Source organism: Alosa pseudoharengus, unplaced genomic scaffold (genome assembly GCF_046254945.1).
Source record: "Alosa pseudoharengus isolate Yale_2024_CS ecotype anadromous, Long Island Sound unplaced genomic scaffold, YU_APseudo_1.1 YU_APseudo_1.1_scf_16, whole genome shotgun sequence".
In the NCBI taxonomy this organism is placed as follows: Eukaryota; Metazoa; Chordata; class Actinopteri; order Clupeiformes; family Clupeidae; genus Alosa; species Alosa pseudoharengus.
The window spans coordinates 8,043,056-8,068,446 of NW_027468630.1; the positions used below are offsets into that span (position 1 = coordinate 8,043,056).

The 25,391-nt window shown below is 43.5% G+C and overlaps 1 protein-coding gene, 1 long non-coding RNA gene and 2 other non-coding genes across 12 annotated transcripts in view; all 4 read right to left on the reverse strand.

Annotated features, from left to right (window-relative positions):
- Positions 1-8,390, reverse strand: part of chd9 (chromodomain helicase DNA binding protein 9) — a 102,383-nt gene extending 93,993 nt beyond the window's left edge. For 5 of the 9 annotated variants that reach the window (XM_076286942.1, XM_076286941.1, XM_076286937.1 and 2 more), the window contains exons 1-2: positions 7,370-7,793; positions 2,211-4,072 (exon numbers count right to left, since the gene is read on the reverse strand). In XM_076286942.1, coding sequence (XP_076143057.1) covers positions 2,211-3,950 — 1,740 coding nt within the window. In that variant the 5' untranslated portion in view covers positions 3,951-4,072; positions 7,370-7,793. Of the gene's footprint in view, positions 1-2,210; positions 4,073-7,369; positions 7,795-8,197 lie in introns of those variants that run through there. The other 4 variants (XM_076286935.1, XM_076286936.1, XM_076286946.1 and 1 more) reach the window with 4 other exon arrangements.
- A 5,130-nt stretch (positions 8,391-13,520) lies between these two features.
- On the reverse strand, positions 13,521-13,586 carry LOC143126383 (small nucleolar RNA SNORD31). Its single transcript, XR_012987490.1, has one exon. It is a non-coding gene; the product is annotated as a small nucleolar RNA SNORD31 (small nucleolar RNA).
- LOC143125453 (uncharacterized) lies at positions 13,522-14,595 on the reverse strand. The gene is made up of 4 exons (XR_012987263.1): positions 14,508-14,595; positions 14,243-14,283; positions 13,939-13,974; positions 13,522-13,681 (listed from the first exon to the last, which is right to left on the reverse strand). It is a non-coding gene; the product is annotated as an uncharacterized LOC143125453 (long non-coding RNA).
- On the reverse strand, positions 13,766-13,888 carry LOC143126384 (small nucleolar RNA SNORD22). The gene has a single exon (XR_012987491.1). It is a non-coding gene; the product is annotated as a small nucleolar RNA SNORD22 (small nucleolar RNA).
- Positions 14,596-25,391: the final 10,796 nt, after the last annotated feature.

Below are 25,391 nucleotides of genomic sequence, written 5' to 3' on the forward strand. Positions count from 1 at the left end.
CAGCCCCCTTTTGTTGGCGACGGTAAATCCTCCATTAGCGTTGGAGATGCAGAGAGAGAGAGAGAGAGAGAGAGAGAGAGAGAGAGAGAGAGAGAGAGAGAGAGAGAGAGAGAGAGAGAGAGAGAGAGAGAGAGCGAGCAGTGGAGGACACAAAGCCTCTGCCAGGCACCGTGATTGGCACACAGCGCATCTGCTGGCTTTCCACAGCCCAGTGCACATGAATGGCGCAGTCTGCCCTTCAGCGGCTCTGCTGCTGCCACTGCTGCTGCTACTGTGCTCTGGGTGCTGACACAGACGAGGGGAGGGGGGTCTGACAGCTTACAGCCAGCCACTGGTGCCACATTTTCATTTTAACTAAGGGTCTGTGGAAAAGGACCAAAAAGACCCCCCACCCCGCCCGCCTGCCTGCCTGGCCCCAATGAAAAGGAACAGGTGGATATATACACACAGGACGAGGGAGCAACACATAACAGACGCGCGTGGAGTGTGTTGACCTCATCTGCCATTCTACTTTGTTCTTCTCCACTGTGGAGAAGAGGCGGCGGTGGGAAGCGGCAGCCGGATTCAGAAGGACAAACGCACACAAATCACTCCCCTCCTGAGGCCTGGTGGCGTCGGAGCTGGAGCTGGAGCTGGAGAGCTGGAGCTGGAGCTGGAGAGCTGGAGCGGGGGCTGGCTGGCCCCGAGCAGCGAGTCTGAGGGCTGCTGATTATCAGGGTCAACGCCAGCACTGCAGTGTGTGCTACACGCTCAAATGTGTGTGTCTGTGTAGTCTGTGTGTGGGTCTGAATGGTGTGTGTGTGTGTGTGTGTGTGTGTGTGTTTAGATGTGTGTGGTATGTGTGGCGAATGTGTGTGTGTGTGTGTGATTGTGTGAGTGGCAGTGCATGCTTCTGCTTGATTTAGCGCTGTAGGCTGGAGCCCCTAGTGGGAGGCTTGCCACCAGGGTTGCCGTGGCAGAGAAGGCAACAGGCCCGAGTCCACTTCAGAACAGACCTCTACTGGCCCTTATTATAACGTCTCCTCCTCTCACTTAGCCTCTGTCACTATCTTTATCCCGTCCTACACACACACACACACACACACACACAAGCCACACAAATGAGGACACACTCACACACACTTACAGGGACACAAACACACACACACCATACACACTCACACAGGACAGCAGCCACCCCCATAGTGCAGTCGAGTCAGTCACAAGGAGCTCAGTCTCTCCTCCCTGGCCTGACCCACATCTTGTTATAGCCTTAAGTACGCTTACGCTTAAGTCCTGCAGACACTGCTGCCACTCCTAATCAGGCAGTACCTGTGGCTTGAGCAGGGTCAGGAAAGGCTGAATCATTATCATTTAATGGAGTCTACCCCCACTCCTCTCCTCTCCTCCCTCCTTTCTTTCTTTCTACACCTCTTTCCCTGCTCCACAGGCCCCAAGTTAGCGCTCGTTAGCTCCTCCGGGCAGTGTGCTCCCCCTCCCGCCTTGCTCGGGGGGGGGGGGGGGGATGGTTAAACATTACACCCCTGTCTGCCGGCCACTAGCCCCACGGAGTGGAGCCTGGAGCGCTCAACGGCTGTGACGTCATGGCCGAATTTCGCTGTGCGGGGGTGGGGTGGGGGGGGGTTGGGGGCCTCTGACACAGCAACTGCAGCGCCGCGGAGCCAAGCCAGAGAGAGCAGTGAAACCACACGCCAAATAGTCAGCGACCACCATGTTGAGTAAATTATTCGGGTAGATAAAGGACAAGTCCAGGGGCACGACCACTGCATGGCGGCCAAAAATGAGGCCTCCAGTTCTGATACACAAAGTAAACAGCCCACTGACACCAGCACGGCTTGTGAATTTTCACAGGAGCTCAAGTCCTTAAACTGCAATCCTGAAGCTAGATGAATGAATGCACATGAAAGCTCGAGGCACGTGAAGGCAGCTTGCAACACTCGAGTTGTAGCTGAACACGCTGCCATCGCAATATATTTTTAGACCTTAAAACCAGAAAAGAGCAGCCTTACATCACATTGGCTCCATTGCTGAACAGATGTAGAGCCATATCAAATAAAATTAATTTGCCTCAGTATTAAGCTACATCCAATTCCGAAGAAAACGTTTAAATTAAGAATAAAAAAATGATAATAAATAAATAAATAAATAAAAAGCAAAATGAAAACACTAACCCAAATGATGAGACACTTATCAGAGGACCAGTGGCCTACCTGAATCTCATAGTGAACGGAGAGCGACTCCTCTTCCTCCTCGGCGTCTCCCTCTCCCTGGCTGCCGTTAGCCCAGGAGCAGTTGGAGTCCTCGTGCTGGCTCAGGGCGGCCTCCAACTGAGGCAGAAAGTCCTCATCCAGGAGGTCGGGGGCCTCCAGCCCCTCAAAGCCCCCACCCTGAGGCTCAGGCAGCAGGTGCTTCTCCATGGCCTGGTAGCCCCCGTTGGTGCTGCCGCCACTGCCGCCGGTGCTGGAGGTGGAGCCGGAGCTGGTGGCAGTGGGTGGAGGCATGCTCATCTGGCAGCTCCGCTGCTGCAGAGGGGGGAACTGGCTCTCCGCAGTGGCAGAGAAGGAGTTGGCAGTGTCGGGGAACATGTCGGATGTGCTGTATGCAGGCTTGGCGTGCTGCATGGAACGGGAGAAGGGACACTGTTCCCCGGACTGGCTAGCTGCCGCCGGAAGCCTTTGCTGTTGCTGTTGTTGTTGTTGCTGCTGTTGATGATGAGGATGATGTTGTTGTTGTTGTTGTTGTTGCTGTTGCTGTTGCTGCTGCTGTGGGTGAGGCTGTGGCTGACTCAACCCAGGCGCCGACGAGAACGGACAGCTGCCACCGCTCAGGAGGTCGGGCACAGGATGCGCCGACGCTCCGCGTGCAGAGGAGGTCGTCGTCATGGAAACCGCCGCTGAGGACAGAGGCTGGCTTGTCACGCTCATCCCCACCGGCTGTCGGGGGAAGGAGTACTGCGAGGGGGGATAGCCGGCCACCGCCGACGCGCTGACCGAACAGGAAGACAGGCCGTGAGGCATGGGGGACGACTGCATGGAGTAGGCCAAGCCGGTGTCCTCCGACCCCAGGCCCGGGTAGGACTGCACCTGCTGGGGGACTGGGTAGGCGCCCTGCTGACGCTGCGGCTGTTGCTGGGCCGGCGGGGCGGACGCCATGGGGTTGGAGGCGTCCATGTACGGCTTGGACTGGGGCGAGGCATTGGGGACCACGCCGCAGTGGAAGGGGCTGCCGCCCGTGTTGAGGGTGGCGTGCCGGCTCTGCTGCTGTGGCTGCTGCTGCTGGTTCTGTGCCATGTTGCCCTGGTAGTAGGAGGCGAAGTTGTGGTGCTCCTGGAAGGGCTTGCCACGCTGGTGCATGGCCTGGGCGTTCATCTGCTGGTGGGGAGGCTGGTGCTGGTTCATGAGCTGATGATGTCCATGTTGCTGCTGCTGCGTTTGCTGACATGGATGTTGATGTTGACGTTGGTGCTGTTGTTGTTGTTGCTGCTGCTGCTGCTGCTGCTGCTGGGACAGTGGGTGGTACGAGTTTCTATTTTGGTCGTGGTTTCCCCACATGGGGCTGCTGTTCGGGAAGAGTCCGTTGGCCTGAGGCGGCTGGCCCATGGGCGTACCTTGAAACTGGGGCTGCTGCTGAGCCATAAAGCCACCGCCGTTACCCTCAGCACCGGAGTAGGGCTGAGCCATAGAGCTCTGGGCCTTCATGGAGTCAAAATGCCCCATCTGTGGTGCGTAGGCCAGGCCCTGCTGGGAGGAGGGGGCGGGGCCGGGCGTCTGCATCATACCCATGTGCTTCCCCGTCCCCATCGGATCCACCTGCAGAGGCTCAAACTCGGGGCCGAGGTTGAGGTCGTCCACCAGAGAGGGCCCTGCATTAAAGCCATCCTCCGTTAGCCCTTCCAAGCCACCCCCGAAGAGGTTGGGATCGTCGAAGAAGTCCATGATGGGATCTGTCATGGCGTGGGACCACCGTTTGTCCCACCAGTCCAGACGCTAAGGCTGGACTCCTTGTTTCTATGTGGTGCTAAGAGAAGATCTCACAGGCTGCTGAACCGCTGAATGCCCATCACAGAAGAGTCCTACAGAGAAAGACAGTGACTGAGTCCACAATCACAACTGGCTTTATGTCATTTTTTATAATTTTATAAGTTATTAGTGATTTAAGTCATTGGAGTATTTCTGGAATATTTAAGGTATGTTGTATGTAAAATATTTGATCTGAACCAAAAAGGATTATGAGCCTCCTGGATTCTATACCGACTAGCCTATAGTTCCAACATGGTCCAGCGATACAGACTTATCTATAAACACAAAACAGACATCCTTGACTCACAATAATGTTGTGTATGTGCAGTATTGGCAATGGTTTATGACAATTTACATAGTCTACATCTTGTGGAACACATGTTAGTTTCACCTACAACTCTTAAAACAGAAACCGTGTTTAGTTAATTCCCTGATCAAGCGCCAAAACACACTTGCTATGAATTTTAACTCCTGAGCTGCAGAGGGATGACTACGGACAAGTCCTTCTTTCGTCGCATACGACAGCTTCAGCATTGGCCAACCTGTGCAAACGGGTGCCTCAGCTCAAGAGTTCAACAGCTGAACGATATTCTGTGCCAGCCAGATCCAAAAACAGGTGTGTCACATTCACTTCAACGCTCGTTCTCTCGTTCTCTCTCTCGTTCTCTCTCTCTCTCACACACACACACACACCAACCTAACCATGTCATCTTTCTGTCTGCCACCCGGTGTCTGTGTGTGAAGACTCGGGCAGCTGATGCAACACCACTAGTCAGGAAGACTGTCTGTTCAGACCACAAACCCAACAACAGAGGATGACAGAAAACTGAGGCCAGTCACGACCTGCTGACTCACCACTTTCAAAGAGACACGAGTCGTACACACACACACACACACACACACACAGGCAGACAGAGTATTAACAACCATTATTAAATGGCAACTTCCCCTGTTTTAATTCCATGGGTCTCCCTAACTCATGTCCGTGATGTGCCATGTCCAGTTAGATGAGGTTCTCCAAAAGAAAAGAGTCAAATCGGTTGTCTTGGCTGTCATCAGTTGTTCACGATGACAAATGACAGGTAGGCTACTGATTATTATTACTCTACTGTAGTAAGTGTTTGACACGTGATAAAACCCTGTACTTTTTAGAGAAAGTTACACAGAAATTTGCTCTGTCTACAAATAAAAATCATATGAGAATTTTGAAGATTTTTTCAAAACTCTATTCATACAATATTGTCTATAACAAAAGCAGTCAGTCCAACAGATACCTCAATCATCACAATCAACACCACCATTTCAACTGTACAAGTAACCACTACTACCGTTGGTATAAAGTTAAGCCACATATCAAGCTCTACAGGATTCTGACAGCATCTCTTCAGCTACACTGCGGAAACTTTTTTGTCACATTTGGACAAAAGGGACGGTTTTCATTCCAGGGTCTTGGCCTGGGAGCTGTTCCTGTCATTGAATGTGTGGCCCCGCCAGCCAAAGGCATTCTTTAGCAACACTGGCCCCGCAGATGAAGGCAGGTTGTGATAAGAGAATTCCCATCCCAGCCACTTGGCAGTCCTCCACAGTTACTGGTGAGAGGCAAAGTATAACCCACCCACCCACCCCCACACACACACACCCGCCTGCACTGCACTGCACACAAACAGACACCCACGAAAACACACAGGCACAAAACGACCTCACTGAATTTGCTCTTTGGTTTCTTTTAAATGGTTTGAACTGATGTCCTTCACACTTTACCAGGGGTTGTTTGAGAGCACAAGTTGTTCTTTGCAAATCCCCAACACCCCCCTCCCTCAACTAACTTCTGGAATACCTCCTCAGAGCTAGCAGATCCCATGTGGGCATGACAACACGCAGCATACTTGAAATACCGACTTCCTGCCGTTTCGGTTGATGTGCCTCTGGCCTCAAAATGTGAAACTTCTTGCCCATTACACATATGTGTTACCACAATGTAAGTTCTAGTGTATAACATCCACTGCGAAACTAAGTTGAAAGTGAACAGGAGGAAGGCTCAAGTGGTGACTCAAAAAGGGATATAAGCTGTGTGTCTGCTTTGCAGCAGGTTGGCTTCTGGGATGAATCCCTAATTTACAAATGGAAATTAGGCTAGAATATATTAGCCAAGACGTATTTAAATATTGCATGCAATGTGTTTTTTTTTTTTTTTTTGGCGAAAATGGTAGAACAAATGTAGCCTGTGTCACAAATATTCAAAAAAGACCAGGGAAGGTGGGGATGATTAGGGGAATCAAACATTTACTACGATGAATAAAACAGTAAAAACTCAAATAATGCAGCCTATGCGTTTCTGCCGAACTAAATCAGCAATTTAACCAATATATTACATTAAAGTCAGCACATCTTGGCTGACTGGTAGCCTACATTTAAAAAGCACAGTGTTTCCTAACTTGCTAATCACCTAGCAGATGACGAATAGTTAACCAAGTTACCCAATAAGAACCACAACCATCACAATACAGGTAGCAGCCAGACGTTTTTGTCGTTTTGTCACTTGTAGAATAAAGCACACTACTGGGTATGAATAAACAACAACTTTTACAGTTACAGAGCAACAGGTTAACGCTCCTCGCTCTAAGTTTCCGCGTTAAAAATTCCAAACGCGTATGTTTGGTTCTTTGCGTTTTAATGACTTCCTCCCTCACTTGCAAGCCGCGTCTTTGTTTATCGTTTGTCTGCTGTGCTTCTCCGTGGCGTATCTCCAATCCACACTTGCTAACCCTGCTGGCCCGCACAAATAAATAAGGCGTCGACATTTTAAGTGTTCGGGTGGCTTATCTCGAAAAACTGCATGAATATATATCAGAGCGACACAGTCGTGCCCATGAATCAACAAATGTTGTCGCAAAACTACTTTCTAAAAGACTACTGAAACTCGCTAATTTTGCTAACATGGTTAACCAGCTTGCACCGATGGGTCAACACGGCCTCCTTTGCCCTCGGTAAGGGGACCTGATGCATCAACCCAAGCGTTCCCCTCACTAATATGGTCCCATTTTTATATACAGCTGTCATTAACTAGGATACGATTCATTAAATGCCTCCTAAATAATTACATTAAGTAAAAAATACCCGTTCAAATGCAACCTTGAGCCACGTTGTTGTCGGCATTCGGCCATGACTGGTTCTTTCAGACAAAGTTCTAAAGAATATTTTCAATAAACACTTTGCTTCCATGACTCCGAACCTAACTCATATCGATATAAGTGCTAAAAATGTTACATTTCATATATCACAATGTACAACAGGTCGAAGCAAATACTCCAGTTCGTATCGGTTTCGACATGTCCAAAATGACCACTAACCTCCACAGCATCCTGAGCCATCTGATGCGACTCCCACCACCAGGTCTACAATGCCTTGCCATTCGCATCTGAAATATCGGTCATCGCGGGGTAGATTCAAGATGTGAACTGACCTAGCGTGCGCCGATCAAGTAGCAAACCTTTTGTGGGATAAAACAACTAATTTCAGTTTGCTTCAAAAGATAAACTGCGTTCGGGGAGTTATATTACCGAACGCCTGCTGGGGAATCGCACACGTGTTTCCCCATAGACCGACTGGTATCTCTCAGCAACTGGCTTTCCTCGCTCCAGTCAGTCAGTGAGTGGAGTCGTGACGTTAGTGAGTTACACTGGAGCAGGTAGTCCTCTGGTCAGAGACACGTTACAGACCAAGCTAGTTCCCAAATGCCACGTTTCCATCTTTATAGTAGCAATAAAAACAATGTGAAACTGAATAACCGGTCTACTCTTTCCTCGACACTTTTACAGAGAAGCGATGCTAGGTTCCATTCCTAGTCCTACTCAACGAGCTCAGCCATCGTTAACGCCTTGACAGTCACAGTCGCTGTTAGTTCAGAACCATAACGTTACTCGTGAAATGCACTTCGCGGATATCACTGCTTAGTATCTAACAATTCGCTGAAAGAGTGGGTTATTGTGGGACTCTCACTTCGGTTAGTAATTCATTTATCTTTTAGTTCTGAGTTTACGGAGAGGGATTCCCTGAACGAGCCAGCTGAGCGTCACAGTCCTTCCATCCGAATGACAGCTACACGAGTTTCAACACAATGCTGAGAAAAGCTTAACGTTTATTTAATTCAGACTTATGGATATATAAGATCTACTTACCAGAGGGAAGTCAAACGCTCCGACACAAATCGATAATTTCAGAGAAATTTATAAGAACGAAGTTTCACGTAGTTGTACCACTGCTGGCGACCTCAGCGGTTCCACCGCTGCTGACGTGATGATAAAATACAATTTGCATATCAGTTATTTGCTTTCTGATTGGACGACTCAGACTCCATTCGGTCCGATTCATTACGACGGATATTAAGTCACATTTTCTTTGACGGCAAAAACTGTTTACAAAAAATGGTTAAATCTCACTTGCTGACATTAAATGCTAGGACCCAACCAAGCAAGTGTCAGATACAGGTTATTATAAGGGTACAATATGAGGACACACAAGATGGCCGCGCCGAGGCTAAAGCCAATCGGCGAGGGTTTTACTTTGATTACGCATAAGTCTCCCGGATAGCAGTGTTGAAGGCCTCCGTGGCTGAAGCCTGACGGGTGAGATAGGTGGAAAGTTGCAGCTGTTGGTCAGTGGTGTTTGCTGCCATCCGGTGGCTAATCTCTGTATTGCTTCATATGCTTCTGGCATTAGGCCTTTGTTGATGTTGATGTTGACATCAAAACGTAATTAATCTAAGATATATATCAGATATATTAGATATGTTGAACAGACATAGTCTTTTCATGTGAATGGAAAAAAGGGTAGCTCTGTGTCGCTGATTAAATACACCCAAATGTTGGATGTACATGGGGCAGCCTTAGCCTAATGTTTGCATTAAGGTTAGTTAAATATATATATAATTTATATTATACTAATTAGGATTGCCTCTAGCACGTCAAACTTTCTGGTCAAAAATTCCCAGGCCACCGAAACACCAGGGCACATGCATCTTGGTCGACATGTAGCTCCACTAGACTGATAAGATAAGTATTTGGTCCCTGGGGGCCACTACCCGCCTGTGCTGGGCCCCGTGAAAACCGGGTAGGCCAAATGCAGTTTTTGCTGAATAACTAGACAGCATTTTTGCATGTTGGTATCAAGGGGCCGAATGAACCTAGCCCATACACTGCAAAAACTGCTTATCTAAAAAAATCTAACCAAGTGTTATTAATCTTATATCAAGATCAGAAAATGTAGTTGATATTGTTTTCAGTATAGAGACTTACCTAGCGATTTCTCGTAAAATCATTTGACTTAATTTAATTTAATTTAATTTAAAGAGTTTGACTTATTTCAAGATGTCTCATCATTGAAACAAGCAAAATTTGGCTGCCAGTACATTAATTAAATTTGTCATAAAAACAAGCAAACTTGGCTGCCAGTGCGTTAGCAAATTTATCTTGATAAGACTCCTTAAAATAAGTCAAACTCTTATTTCATAGACCCCTTCAATGTTTGTAAACATCCAGAGCCTAGGTTAGGTGCACCCACACAGCATAGGGTCAGAAAAATGGCGCAGCTAATAGACCGGCATGTTGAGCTGTCAAGGTATGCACTGTCATTGTCCCCCCAGGACTGCAAACCGTACTTTAATAAATTACTCTTAGCTAATGGTGATTGTCTGCCTGATGCTGAGCTGATAACAGACAACGTTAGCAAGTGGCCAGAGATTCATTGGCCCGCCATATGCGACTATATGGTTGATAAGCCCAGTGTGTACTGTGTATACACTGTACACGAAAAGTAGTACAAGTAGGCATTTTTCTTGATGTTTCCTTGACATTTCAGTCAATTAACACATACACAGTTCAATGGGATGGAAAGCTTTCTGACCCTGATATACGCACACATTTTCCTGTGACGTGGACCGTGAAGGGGTCAATTAAGTCAAAATGATCTTTTGAAAGAGTACAAGTCTCCTTATAGTAAAAACAATACCAAATAACTTTTTTAGTCTTCATATTAGATCAATGACAATGACAATTTTTGTAGTGTAACCAGTCATTTCTACTGTTGCACCCCCCCAGTAAAACAGTAAAAAAATTAAATGCAAAAACATGCTGCTTAAATGTTTAATGTTCTGAACTGCACCCAGTTTATATACAAATACACATGAGTATGATCACAATGACAGCCTCTGGGTGCATGCCAAGTTACATGGAATTCCATCCATGGGGGGCCATGCAATAAATTAATTTGTATATGTTTAGGCTACATCTAGTGACTGTGTGCACCCATCGGCGCTACATCTAGTGACTGTGTGCACCCATCGGCCTATGGTGGCGCTGAGCGGAGGGTTGCCATTAGGGGATGAAGTAGGGGATGAGAAATTGAAATTTATTTTCTCTCTCTCTCACACATACACACACACACCACACAGACACACGGTTCGAGCCCGACTCCTCCTGACCCTATCAAATTGTCCTTGAGCAAGAGTACACGTAGAGTTGATGTAGAAATGTACTTTTTGCACACACATACACACACACACTCATAAACTGGCACACAAACACATGCCTGAACACCCACACACACGCACACACACACACTCACCAGTGAAAAAACACACATACATACACATACACACAAGAATTAGTTTCAAGAGTAGGGGATGGAGTAGGAGATGGAGACAAATTGAAAAACGTGATTTATTTCTGTGGAGAGAAGGTGCAGGACTGAGTGACAGTCATATCACTATGTGGTGCATCTAGTTTCTCTCTCATCTTCCCTTGGATATAGGTCACCTTAAAGGTACACTATGCAAGATTTTCACCTTTATGAAGCCAATTTGATGGTAAATGAACTTGTAATAGTCGAATCGGTCACCTAACATAGCTATACAGCATAGACGTAGCGAGCCGCTGAGAAAACCAGCCATGGGACTTCAAGAACGGCAGCCCGACAAATCTCGCGAGAATCGTGAAATGTGAACCTTGTCAGTATAGCTCTTTGGAGATTTTTTGCCTGTTGTTAATCCTTCACCTCCACAACAAAAACATTTTCATTGTGTACAGGGGGCATGAATCACGCAAAATTTGCTATTTACAACAGCAAAGTAAAATATAAATATATTGTGACTCTAGAGTCACAGTGTGGGGTTGGCCCCACTAGTGGGGAATAGAGACATGTCAAGTGGGGCGCAATGAACAGGAGGATTTTTTTTTTTTTGTTAATCTTTAATAATGCCTTTCTTTTTTTGACAAGATCATAGATTCCCAACAAAATAGCCACACACAAACATAGGGGTCATAAACAGACCGACATATGAATTAAAATAGCATCTGATCCAGCGGACCAAGACAGGAAATGCAATGTGGAACCATTTTTTTTAACATTACCATTTTGCCGAGTTGATGGGGTCAAGTGGGGCTTGAAAATTCCCCACTTCCAAAGTAGGGAATGACAGAAAATGTTTGAGAACCACTGCTCTATAGCGAGCTCTAGTCACTAAAAATACCTAAACATGCATAGTGTCTTTAATGATAAAAAAATACAGTTTTTACACTGTCCTGCATGCATCATAGCTTTGCTATGCTTTGTTGTGTTTTGCTGCTTGCAAGAATGGCGATGTGCCAAAATGGAAAAAAAAAAAAAAAATCTTTAGTTCTGTATTGTTGTGCTAATGATGGGCTGCTTCCTGTTGGTTTGCATCACATTTGTCTGGGAAATTCTTGTTTGTTATAGTCCTTTATGGTGTTATTGTCTTTGCTTCAAACATTTTCTCCAGAGGATTGCACTTGAGAATGTGCCAGTTGTCTTACCCACGCAACTGGCTACAGCGCCCGTACCACATTTGGGTCCAAGTGCCCACTTCCTGTCAGCCTCTTCACGATCCTATCTGAATAAAGGCAAAAAGGCCACAAAAAAATTTTGTCAATAAATAAAAATTGAAGTACTGGTAAAGGATGGCCAGGCCCCATTGTAATCACCCAAAGAATAAAAGTTCTCAAAAAAGTAATAATCAGCTCATATTGAGATTGCATTTACTAAAGAGAAATAAGGAGAGACTGAAAATAGATTGACAATGAAAACAGAGTAATTTGAGACCTCGAGTTGAACTTTAATTAGACTGGGCAGTTACACACCTCTCGGCTCCGTCCACCATCTCATCTCAACACAAGTCGAATACAAGTGCCCAAAATGTGCCAAGTGGAGGGACTTCCCTAAAAGGACTTTGAGGTGCTCTACAGCATGGGCCAATTATTTTTGTAAAAACTAGATGTAGATATTCTGATTTAACGCTTAGGCTGGCCCAGGACATATGAACCTAAAACTGAAAATTTGCAATAAGGTAATCTGGGCTAAAGCTAAAACCTCCTATAACAAGAGCCCTCTGGCATAGTTTTTAAGGATAATGAAGCTATACAGCTCTTCTAGGAGGTTCACATACTCCGAGTTAACTTATGCAGGTTTGCCACTAAACCATATACTTGGAATATACCCCTGGTGATTGTCAGAATATGAAAAAACTGAACTGTTTTCCATGCTCTTAAGTATGTATAAGTATATATACACTCTTTTGATCCTGAGAGTGAAATTTGGTCTCTGCCTTCATCCCAATCCGTGAATTAGTGAAACACACAGTGAACACGCAGTGAGGTGAAGCACACACTCCCGGCGCAGTGAGCTGCCTGCTACAACAGCAGCACTCAGGGAGCAGTGAGGGGTTTAGGTGCCTTGCTCAAGGGCACTTCAGCCGTGCCTACTGGTCGGGGTTCAAACCGGCAACCCTCCTAGTACAAGCCCGAAGCGCTAACCAGTAGGTCGCGGCTGCCCCCAAAGGCCACGGCTTTACCCTACCAATTGTGTGATTACTTGCACGCGCTGAGACAACCAACTGCGTACACTCATCATTTGACAAGTCCTGCTAATGAAGAGCATAACCACTTATGGTCTGATCAGAACACCCAACAGCTACATCCCGGAGACAACTCCAAAACAAGGTTGAAGTCACGTTTTATTTCACAGACAAGACGACAATTTCACAGTACAAAAACCACACCTTGTTAACACACTGCTTAACCAGTAAGTGAAGAACCACGCCACCACCATCTTTGTTTCAGTAGCAGGAGCTTCAGCATTCTGGAGTGAAGCAGGTGGCAGGCAACTGCACCAAGCCGTGGACAACCCTCCAGCGTATAGATTCATTTCATCCCTGTGTGGCCCCTAGAAAAAAAAAATGGTTTCAGTTGATTATTTCTATGGGCATTTTATGGCAGCTGTAGAGAAAAATGTAGATCAGAGACCAAACCAGTCAGTCACCTTACATCAGACTGAGACAGCAACAGGATCAGATCATTCTTCAGCTACAGCTTGTGTATTTTCACAAACCTCTCAGGCCGGGACAGCTGCTATACAGGCTAATCTGGATTCACAAACAAGCCAAACATTGTCACCCAAACATACTTAGGGGGTAAACACTATTCTTTGCTTTTAAAATCAGGGAAACCAGTCAGTCAGCTAAACTCAGACTGGGGCGGTAAATCTCATCATGGTTATGTTGTGTAATGTAGTCAGAACAGAAAGGTACTCACCAGCATAATATGGATGAATAGAGCCTGGAAAGAGTCTTCAGCGCAGCACGTCAGCCAAACCTGCGAAAGGACAACTCTGGTGAGTCCAAGACGCATGTATGCACACAAAGATAAATACCCTACAGACTCAAGCCAACTGGCCACATCAGACAGTTGGTAACCCCAACAAGTTATCCACTTGCTACCCAGGCAACTCCAGTGGGTTCACCTTTTCAGGTTCTGGAGTCAACACTGGGTGTAAGACATGTGCGAGCTTCATCATACTGACCATTAGCTCATATTTAGGCAACTACAGGCCTACAGATGCACAAACTCACCATGAGGACACTGGGGAGAAGGCCCAAGGAACCATTCTGCTAAACCGATTAAAAAAGGATGGACATTAGTCCGAGTGTATAAGTCACTGGACCATGTTGCATTCCTTTATCAGGGAATTGACTAACTGTGCAAGCATCAGTTTAAAAAAAAATTCAACAGCATTTCAGACGAACAAGATTCCAAATTAAATCATAACTTGCAGTTTAGTATTAAAAGGATGTTCACACATTTAACATGGTCACATCCCTAAACACCACAAAACAAATAGGCATGGAAACGAAACTTGGGGGGGTGGAGACTTACCACATTCCGAGGACTGCTTCCATCCGTGCAGAGTTGGGGCTCTGAAAAGAGAGAACACTCTCAACCATGTGTCTAAGCACTAGAAACGATAGAATCCACAAAATGCTTGCAAGAATCAGTTAATTAGTTCTCAACTTGAGCTTCAGACGAACGAGACTTATTGAACGCATCATATATCTTGCCAAAACCAAGGGTTGACTGACTATGCAATAAGTCTGAAAATGTAGCACTTAAGCATACTGTGGGTTTTAAAAACTGAACTAACCATGCTTGTAAAACCTTGTGATGTGGTCTTCACATAACTTGATGCTCCAAGGAACAGACGGTGACATGCTCCAAGGAACAGAAGGTGAAGTAATGAGGATCTGTATAAGGGCATTGTAAAAATTCCATTTGGACTAGTTTCTCAGTAGTACATTACTTTTCACATTGGTTCAAAGTAAGAAGTGTATTCATTACAGAAACTCAAACTCTACAGCAATGTAGTAAAAAGGTACAACTCACATTAGATGCCATCCTCAGGTCAGATCCTAATCATAGAATATGAGAAAAACTGTTAAAAACACATTAATGTAGTTCCACGCAGTGAAATGTCTATTTGCCTGATCAGTGCTTTGGTGACTAGTATGCCATCCGACAGATGTCGTCCAGAAGTATAATGGGTATACGACCCAATTCATCCTTTCAGATACCAGCAAAACAGGACATATTAAGGCAGGCACACCCCCAGGTAGAGGAATATGATCTACTTTCTCATGCGATCAATGTTCAATCCTAAAGTAAGGGGAAAGAAGTACATTAGTCGATGCTCCTGATAACCAAAACGTCCAACTCTCATGTACCACACATGATCAGACTTGTGACTAGACTGCCATAGTACATGGAAATGTACAGAAAAGTATGGGACGAACCCAATCACCTCAGAAAGCAGATATGATTAGCAGATACTATATGCTTCCCCTAGGCTCTGAAATTAGGAAACATGGCATTAAATGTCATTCTTATGCAGACGACACACTACTATACCTTTCCGTAAAACCTGACGAATTAACTCTGTTAGCCAAACTTACACATGTATAAGAGATATAAAAAGACATGGATGACAAATAATGTCCTGCTTTTGAACTTACTGATCTTAGACTATCCTCATCCACAAGTGTTAAAAATCTAGGAGTTACAATTGACCAAGACCTATCACTAAGTAATCACATATCATTCTATCACTTAAGGAACATTTCAAAGATAAGGATGTCCTTATACCTGCGCTGGTGTCGACTACCCCTCACTAGTTATGCTGCTATAGCATAGTGCAGTCATGGACTTTTCATGTGTCACGCCGTACAACGCCCACCACTCTCCTCCCTCCCCAACTCTTTCTCTCAACTCTGCCTCTCTTGCCCATTCTCACTATGATTTACTGTAACAATATATAGCACCACTGATCACTTCTTGACATTAACCACATTGATTTCAAGTAATACTAACCCATTCTACATTTCTCTTTCTTCGCCCTTACTGTACCTCACTTGTGAGGTATATCACCACCAGTCATCAACCATCCGTGTGCCTGGCCCTCCTCTTACCCATCCCACCTGAAGTCCCATCCTTGACTGCTGTATTACCAAAGATGGTTGATTACAAAGATACTTCCTGAGAGGCCATTTCCTGTCCCTGGAAATTTATGCAAAAAGGGTAGCAGTACACAACCCGCACATTTATGCAGTGATCGGGCTCCCTTTTTTACATTGAGGTCTATGGCAGAATCCAAGAATTTCCCAGAATTTGTTAAAGTGACAGTATGACCCTCCAGTCGGGAGAAAATCAACATTAATGAAGGTGTACAAAGTTTGTTTTGTACTCCGGCTTCTGTCTGGCATGGAACCGAGGCGTTCAAACGTCAGTCATACGTCAGGGACATGCCCCTGTGCAGGCGGGAACTGAACCAGAGCCCGTCTCTGACTGAACTCCACTTTTCCCCTCATAGACATGAACTAGGACGACCCATCTTGCTACGCATTCATTATCTTTGGTATTACCGTCCCCCTACCTGGATTCCTGGCCCGTATACAGCCCCATCACCTGCCTATGACAACTCTGCCCAGATTCTGGCCTGTCTGCTGACCCACCACTTGCCCCCTGACAACTTTCTTTCCTGGACAATTCCAACACCAGACTATTGCACTCACTAAATCATGATTAATGCTTTATCCTACCGGATATGTAATCATCCCACCTCTTGTAACCTTCACCTCAGGTCCTTTAAACACCATGTCCTATTCCCCACACCTGAATGTCATATGCATTTGTCATTGTTTACAGACCTTACTGTCCGTATTGACCCTAGGCAGATGGGTCAGGCCCTTGAGTCGTGGATCTGCTCGAGGTTTTGTTCCTATATGTTATCTCCAAGGGATATATGCATCTCTATGGAGTTTTTCCTCGCCACTGTTACCCATGGGCCTTCCTTCTTTCTTTTCTTTTCTCCGATTGCCTACATTCTGTAAAGCGCCATGATACATGTGTAATGTTTTGGCGCTATATAAACACAATAAATTGATTAGGGAGACACAAGGCACACAAACCAGCTTACCATGAAGCACATCTTCACGTAGGCCTCTGCAAGGCCTAGACAACCTGAAAAAGAAGCCATCCATTGTGTAAACCAGGCTACCCATGATGCGCACATCTTTGCCATGATGCAGGAGTGTCAGAAGAAAGGCTGGCATCACTGAAGTCAGACATATGTTTGTCAATCTAAATTCATCACTTCACACAAAGGTACACAAGGCCCTTTGGGGAAAAACTACGTACCTTACAACCACAGGACTTGTGAACTTGACAAACTGCTGGCAGCCATCACACACCTGTGAGGAAAGGAAGAGTCAGACACATGCTTGTCTATCAATACATTAATCATACCAAAGTATGTTGATGGATGGTTGATTGAGTACGTTAAGCCTTGAATCACCAAAACCAACTTGAGCAATAAGTGGGCCATGTAAAAAAGTGAGCTCACAATTAAAAAAAAAAAGTGGTTCAACAGTTAATTTTAATGAAATGCTCCCCCAATTTGTTAAGCTTCAGAAAGACGAATGAAAAGTAAGAAATGATAATGACAACTTTCACTATTCTTTTTATTTATAATCCATCATGAACACACCTGTGTTAGCACAATTATTTCTTCGTAATCCATCATGAACACTTTTTCCTATAAGTAACAGTAAGACTGTCTACATGAGACTTGTTGCACTCATGCTTGCTTAGGATGCTTGTGTGTCTGTAACTGGTCTCCGGCGTTGTGAATAAAGCTTTGTACTCTGCCGTACGGTCAGCTTGCCTGGGAGTTACTTTTAGACCTTTATAAGTTTAGTTTCCCTGTAATTCCTTACTTTTCACATTGGTTCAAAATGAGCAAAGTATATAAGTCACAGAAACTTGAACGCAAGAGATATAGTACAAAAAGGTGCAACTCGCATCAGTTTAGATTGCATCCTCAGGTCAGATTAACCCTTGAATGAGGAAAAAAAAAAAAAAAGTTAACCACATTTGTGTATTTCCACGAAGTGAAATGTCCATCTGACTGATCAGTGCTTTGACTAGTATGCCATCCGACAGATGTCGTCCAGAAGTATAATGGGTAGAACCCAATTCATCCTTACAGATACCAGGAACACACACACCAAATTAAGGCAGGCACACTCACCACCTTTAGATGTGTGGTCCAATTCCACATGGAGCCATGTTCAATCCTACAGTAAGGGGAAGGAGGTAGATTAGTCAAGGCTCCTGATAACCAAAAACAATCTCAAGTACCACATCTGATCAGACTTTGGTGACTAGACTGCCATGGTACATGATTATGTAGTCCAGAAAATTATGGGACGAACCCATTTAATCATCTCAGAAAGCAGATATGATTAGGGCGACACACAAGGTACACAAACTAGCTTACCGTGAAGATCTAGGCCTCTGCAAAGCCCACGACCTGAAAAAGAAACCATTCGTTGTGAACCAGGGTACCCATGATATGCACTTCTGTACCATGAGGCAGGAGTGTCAGAAGAAAGGCTGACATCACTGAAGTCAGACATATGCTTGTCAATCTAAATTCATCACTTTACACTCAAAGGCACAAGGTCATAAGAGTCAGACATATGTTTGTCTATCAATATCTTCAGTCACAAAGTATGTTGTAAACAAGTGTAAGGCCAAGATGCTCACCTTTGCACGGCCTTGGTAAGGCATGTCCTCTAGATCTAGAAGGCAAAATAGAATAAAAGGTAAAGAAATGCACCACCTAGTGACACTATGCAGTAAGGCAATCACTTCAATGGTTCTTCAAAACAAATTAAGCAAGAGAGTTCCAGAGTGATCATTGAGACACTTTGGCAACCAAGGAAACAAGATGCCATTCATTTCATAACATGCTGCACTTGTGCAATTACCGTAGTTACCGGACACACCTATACTAGGGAAGATCAGACATCACGGTTATACCACAAAGATGCACATGCACAGGAAAACACTTGCTCATCTTGAGGCTCCTGAAGACTCTCCCATCAGAAAATTAAAGGTGCAATCACTACCATTCAGTACAGGTCTGTGAAATTATCATCATGGAGAGCCATTCGCACACAGAGCCACATTGAGAATTATTTTCAGAATTTGATGCTATAAAAACAAATATCAGAGATCCATTCCCAGTTATCAAATATTCCATTGTGTAGTTTTGCAGTACCAGCTTGTAGATTTTTGCTCATCGTCAACAACAAAGTTTGACCCCAACTACACAATGAATCTAGCACTTAGGCATAGTGTGGGTTTTACACAATGCAACACTAACCATGCCTGCAAAGACTCATGATGGTCCTCACAACACTGACAGAAGACATGCTGCAGGAAACAAAAGGTGATGAGCATCTGGATAGAAGGCATTATAGAAATTCCATTTGGACTAGTTTCTCATGTATTTCTTATCTTTCACATGGTTTCAAAGTGAGCTAAGTGTATTCATCACAGAAACTTGACCTTGGAATTTTGAGAAAACGTTGCAAGACTCACTTTAGTTCAGATGACATCCACATGTCAAGACCTTCAATATTAGGAAAAACTGTTAAAACCACATTATGGCATTTCCCAGTAGTGAAATGTCAATTTGCCTGATCAGTGCTTTGGTGACTAGAATGCCATCCGACAGATGTCGTCCAGAAGTATAATGGGAAGAACCCAATTCATCCTTTCAGATACCAACAAAACATGCCAAGTTACGGCAGGCACACTCACCACCACATCGAGGAGTGTGGTCCACTACCACACAGAATCAGGGTCCAATCCTAAAACAAGGGGGAGGGAGGTACATTAGTTCAAGCCAAAACTTACAAAAGGTCTCAAGTATCACATCTGGTAATTAAACTACCTCTAAGAGTAACTACCTCTAAGAGAGTAATCACTACTGAGACACTTTGGCAACCAAAAAACAGGAATAGAATAGTACCACTCACACGAGAACAACCTGCTATATTAGTGCAGTTAATAAAGAAAAAACACCTAAAAGAGACTGTCAGACATAACATCAGTTATAGCCACAAGACACATCCCAGACCTTTGCACGATCAAGTAGAAAACTGGTGTTATTTGAGGGATTTATTCTGCGCTGAAGCCACACCTTATCTAAGCCAGCCAGCTGATTGTAATTTGCACAATCTTTTTACAATGCTTGTAGCCTAGTGGTGTTTCAAAGGTGTTTCAAAATAACTCCTTGATTTTGGTTTACAAGATCTTTAAAATTCTGGCATCCAGGAAAGAAGCATCTATGAAGGATGATAAACGTAGACACTCTTAACATTTAACCTCTCTGTTGAAGAGTAACAAACTCACAGAGGTAGAAATCTTATTTGCAGATACCAATTAGCACAACTCTTCATCCAAATCAGCTAATCAGTGATTTCACCTGTGTTAAATGTGCATGCAGAAGGAATTCATGGGTTTCATCAGGTCCCTTCCCACAGGTGTATACAATCATGCACCTTGATTATGAATGCAGACTGCATGGTACTTGATTAATACACCTGTGTAAAGGGACCTGATGAAACCCATGAATAGGCCAGTGCCATGTTTTATCTACCGCTCTAGAATAGGCTACATGGCTTACAGTGGAGAATGGAATTTCTCAAGGAAGTGTAATCAGTCCCATCTTATTTAATTTAATGATTAATGATATATTTATAAAACTGGGAAAGGGAAGTGATGGATTACTGTATGCAGATGATGCGGTAATATGGAAAAGAGGCAGAAATATTCACAACAATCATGCAAAAGAAAATTCAAATATTAGAGCAATGGGGGGTTGATTGGGGATTCAAATATTCTATTGAAAAATCAAATGTTATGTAGGCTACTTTACAAGAAAGAAAATGTCTGAGTACCACCATTTATTTCTGTATAATCAAATTTTGAAAAGAGTTGTGAAATTTAAATACCTATTGGATGGATGAAAAACTTACATGGAAATATCATGTATTACGTCGAAACCAAATGCAAAAAAGTCCTGAACTTGATGAAGATGATTACTGGACATAACTGGGGTGCAGATAAGCAATCTTTAATGGATATTTATATAGCATTAATAAGGTCAATTATAGATTATGGAAGTCTAGTATATAGCACATCATGTTAAACTAATTTAACAAAGTTGGACAGAATTCAGTTTAGAGCATTAACAAGGGCCATAGGTGCTATCAAAACAACTCCAACAAGTGCTATTCTGGTAGAGACAGAGGAAGCCCCACTTATTTTAAGATACATAGCTGGCTTTAACATAGGGTACGACTGATGGGGGATAGTAATAATCCAGCAGCATCTGAATGATTGTTGGGAGTATCAAACAAAGGGTAAAGGGTTTGGATGGAACATAAATAAATTAGCAGAGCAGTATGGTATTAAAGATTTAGAATATAGTCCTGCAATAGCTCTGAGTGAAGTCCCTCCCTGGATGCTACCAATTTCAGAGGTTAATATAGAAATACTGAAAGAAAATAGGGAATACCCTGATGATCAGAGTTTTGCAAATTATAGTAAAAGATATCTATCCTCTTCATTTTATGGTTTTATAAAAATTTTCACTGATGGATCAAAAGACCAAAATGGTCATTGTGGAATAGGAATTTACATTCCTGAATTTAAAAAAGGACTGAAGTACAGATTGAATAATTACCTCTCAGTATACACAATAGAAATGAACAGCTCTAAGGTGGATAGAGGAGATAAAACCATTAACATCTCTAATATGCTCTGATTCAATGGCTGTACTGCAGAGGTTTGAAAGTGGTGATTCAGTCAGAGAAGACCTATGGAAGTTAGAAATATATTATTAAGTATTAGAAGCCTAGGATTAATGGTTCAGTTTTGTTGGGTTCCAGCACATATTGGAATTAGAGGAAATGAAAAGGCACTAAAAAATAAAGACATAGAAATCTATGGAGTGGGATAGCTGTCAAAATATTCGTGTCCATAGATTTGATACATGTGCGTATTTGTCTGTAGTTGTGCATAAAATAATTATTTGTGAATTCTCGAATGAGTCCAGTCGTGCATAAAATATATTGTGTGTATTTTATCCATCAGAATACGGATGGAAAAAAAATATGAATTCAAAAATTACAAGTACGAAATCAAACTTTACAGTTGGCTTTCTTTGGTATGAGTACGACTTCGCACAAGTGACTCAACTGTCAAAATACGTCATCGCCGCATTCACAGGCATTACTTGTCGAGAAAAGAAACATAGATCGAGATCAAGACTGCGCATGCGCTGAGACGAATCCGGCGGGGGCAGTGCCAGAGAATGTCTAATAAGGGCCATTACTGCGGGTTAGGCACGTCGGCGCTAACGTTTGTGATAGCTGATAGCTACCTGTGGAGTTGAACAAATCGTCTTTTCCCCCCTTCGTTTATTGTCTTACGATGTCGGGAAGAACCTGTTGTGTGTTCGGCTGTTACAACAGCAGTGGGAAAATACAGATATGGAACAAAAATATATAAGTTCCCCCGCCGTTATTACACAGCCTGCCCCTGTGTAACACCATACATAAGCACTACACAGATTCCCAGGGCGAGCCGAAGACAAGCTGTTCGTCAGAAGTGGATTGTGAACATCAACCGAAAGGACAAACATATCACGGTAAGTTTTGTTTAACAGTATTAATCTTAAAGGAACCGTATGTAAGAAAAATATTTCAATTAATCATAAAATGGCCCTGATATGTCACTAGACATTAAGAAATCATGTTCATTTCAAATACTTATATCACTGACAACAGTAGTCCAGACAGGATATTGTCATTTAAAAAGTGAAGTTGCAGCCCTCAACTGTTGTTGATGTTGTGTTTTGTCATGTCATGTTGTGTTTTGGCCTGATGCGCCACCCTCCAGCTATCTACTAATCACGAAGTCAGTAGTGTTTCGCCATCTGCGTGTGCAACCTCGAGTCAGGGGGGAGGGGGAGGGGATACACCACTCTTCAGTATTTTGAAAGTGATTGCAGTACCAGTTTTGGCCACAATCTTACATATGGTTCCTTTAAATCTTGCCAGTTGCCACAATGACTAGCATGCTGTTGTCTAGTCTTGCATGGCGATACTTTAACGCTATCTATTGGTGTGTTAAGACATGGCACCAAATATTTGACGTAGAAGCAAAACTGTAAAGTAAGTGTGTGCTAGGAACTTCGGTAGTCGCCAGAATAATTATCTCCATCAACTAAATGGCACTATTGAAAAATGATTCGCTTTAACTACTAACGTTAGGGCAGCCATGGTAGCCATCAAATCAACATGATTTGGCATTACAAACAGAAAACGTATGGAGTTCGGGGGTAGGCGACACTATGCTAGTTGCAAGATTGCTTTCCTTCTTTGGTAACGTTAGGCTAACCATGAAAACATCAGTCATTTGGAAAGATCTTAGTGCGTTTTCCTCCGATTCAGTATTGTAATAAACAGTTTTTGGGTAGCACTCACATTTAAAACTCACTTGGATATTTAATGTAGATGTTTGTTTTTGGGTTAAATTTGATGTTGTGCTGAGTTATAGTCTACATGTAAGTCAATGTCCTTTTCTCTATATTTGTATTTTATTCAGGGGTCAATGTCATCTGGAAGAGCACCTCCCAAAAGATGTCTTCAGCCCTCACAAGAGGACACATGTGCTTGGAACTTGTGCACAATGGAATAAAGAACAGTTGTTGATGTATTAATTACAGTTTATTTGAACTTGACACTTAATTTAATTTATACAATACATGTATCACACATACCAATTGTTGTTATATTATTATTACTACAATTACATTACATTACATTTGGCTGACGCTTTTTAGCCAAAGCGACTTGCAACATTTAAAGCTTTTAAGAGCAATTCTAACAATAAAAAAAAAACACAATAAGTGCATCAATGAGTGCAATTGTCTGTAGTAGTGCTATGAGAGGAGATGATCTCTGAAGACCTGGGTTTTCAGACATTTTTGAAGATGTCGAGGGATGTCCCTGCTCTAGTAGGAACAGGTAGTGCGTTCCACCAACGAGGGACGACAGATGAGAAAAGTTTGTATCGGCCATATGTACAAAAAGGTTCAAATATGCTACTAGGCCGAGGTCAAATAGACTGGACCAGGTCAGTCTCTGTGGAAAATATTTAGACAGGATATCAACAGTAATGGCTCAAATTTAAACTAATGATTCAAATATAAATATAATTCTCTGTGTGGATATAAGGGCCAAAAAGGTACACTAAAAAGTAGTGGTTCAAAAGGTAGGCATAGATTAATCAATAAATCCCTGTGTGGAAGTATGTGCAAAAAAGACACTAAACAGTAGTTATTCAAAAGGTAAGAATAGATTAATGAATAAATCCCTGTGTGGAAATATGGGTAAAAAGACACACTAAACAGTAGTAATTCAAAAGGTAAGTATAGATTTATCAACAAATCCCTGTGTGGAAGTATGGACGGAGCCTCATTAGAACAAGCAACAGTTGTTCAGGGACAGCTAACTTGATGGTCCTTAGTTGTGAGTGAAAAGCCATAATGGCGTACAAAAATTGCCAAAAACTGTCCATGCCCAAGCCTGTGTAAATTTTGAGTCTTTGTCATCCAAATCATAGGCCTACACTGATCAGTTTGTGTCACAGTCTTTTGTTGACTTAAAACTGTAGTTGTGGTCTGCAGTATCTGGACACTGGATGCCATCTTCTTTTGGGAGGTGCCATTGAGGTTTGGGAGATGACATTGACCCCTGATAAAATACAAATAGAAAAGGACATTGACTTACATGTAGACTATAACTCAGCACAGCAACAAATTTAACCCAAAAACAGTCATCAACATTTTGCACAACATCTACATCAAATATCCAAGTGAGTTTTAAATGTGAGTGCTACCCAAAAAATGTTTATTACAATACTGAATCGGAGGAAAACGCAATAAGATCTCAAATGACTGTTTTCATGGTTAACGTTACCAAAGAAGGAAAGCAATCTTGCAACTAGCATAATGTCGCCTGCCCCCGAACTCCATCATACGTTTTCTGTTTGTAATGCCAATCATGTTAATTTGATGGCCACCATGGCTGCCCTAACGTTAGTAGTTAAAGCGAATCATTTTTCAATAGTGCCATTTAGTTGATGGAGATAATTACTGTTGTTTATTATTGAGATTATTTAAGATTGATACTGTTAAACAAAACTTACCGCGATATGTTCGGAACAAAATCCTTTCGGTTGATGTTCACAATCCACTTCTGACAAACAGCTTGGTCTTCGGCTCGCCCTGGGAATCTGTGTAGTGCTTATGTATGGTGTTACACAGGGGCAGGCTGTGTAATAACGGCGGGGGAACTTATATATTTTTGTTCCATATCTGTATTTTCCCACTGCTGTTGTAACAGCCGAACACACAACAGGTTCTTCCCGACATCGTAAGACAATAAACGGAGGGGGGGAAAGACGATTTGTTCAACTCCACAGGTAGCTATCAGCTATCACAAACGTTAGCGCCGACGTGCCTAACCCGCAGTAATGGCACTGCCACCGCCGGATTCGTCTCAGCGCATGCGCAGTCTTGATCTCGATCTATGTTTCTTTTCTCAACAAGTAA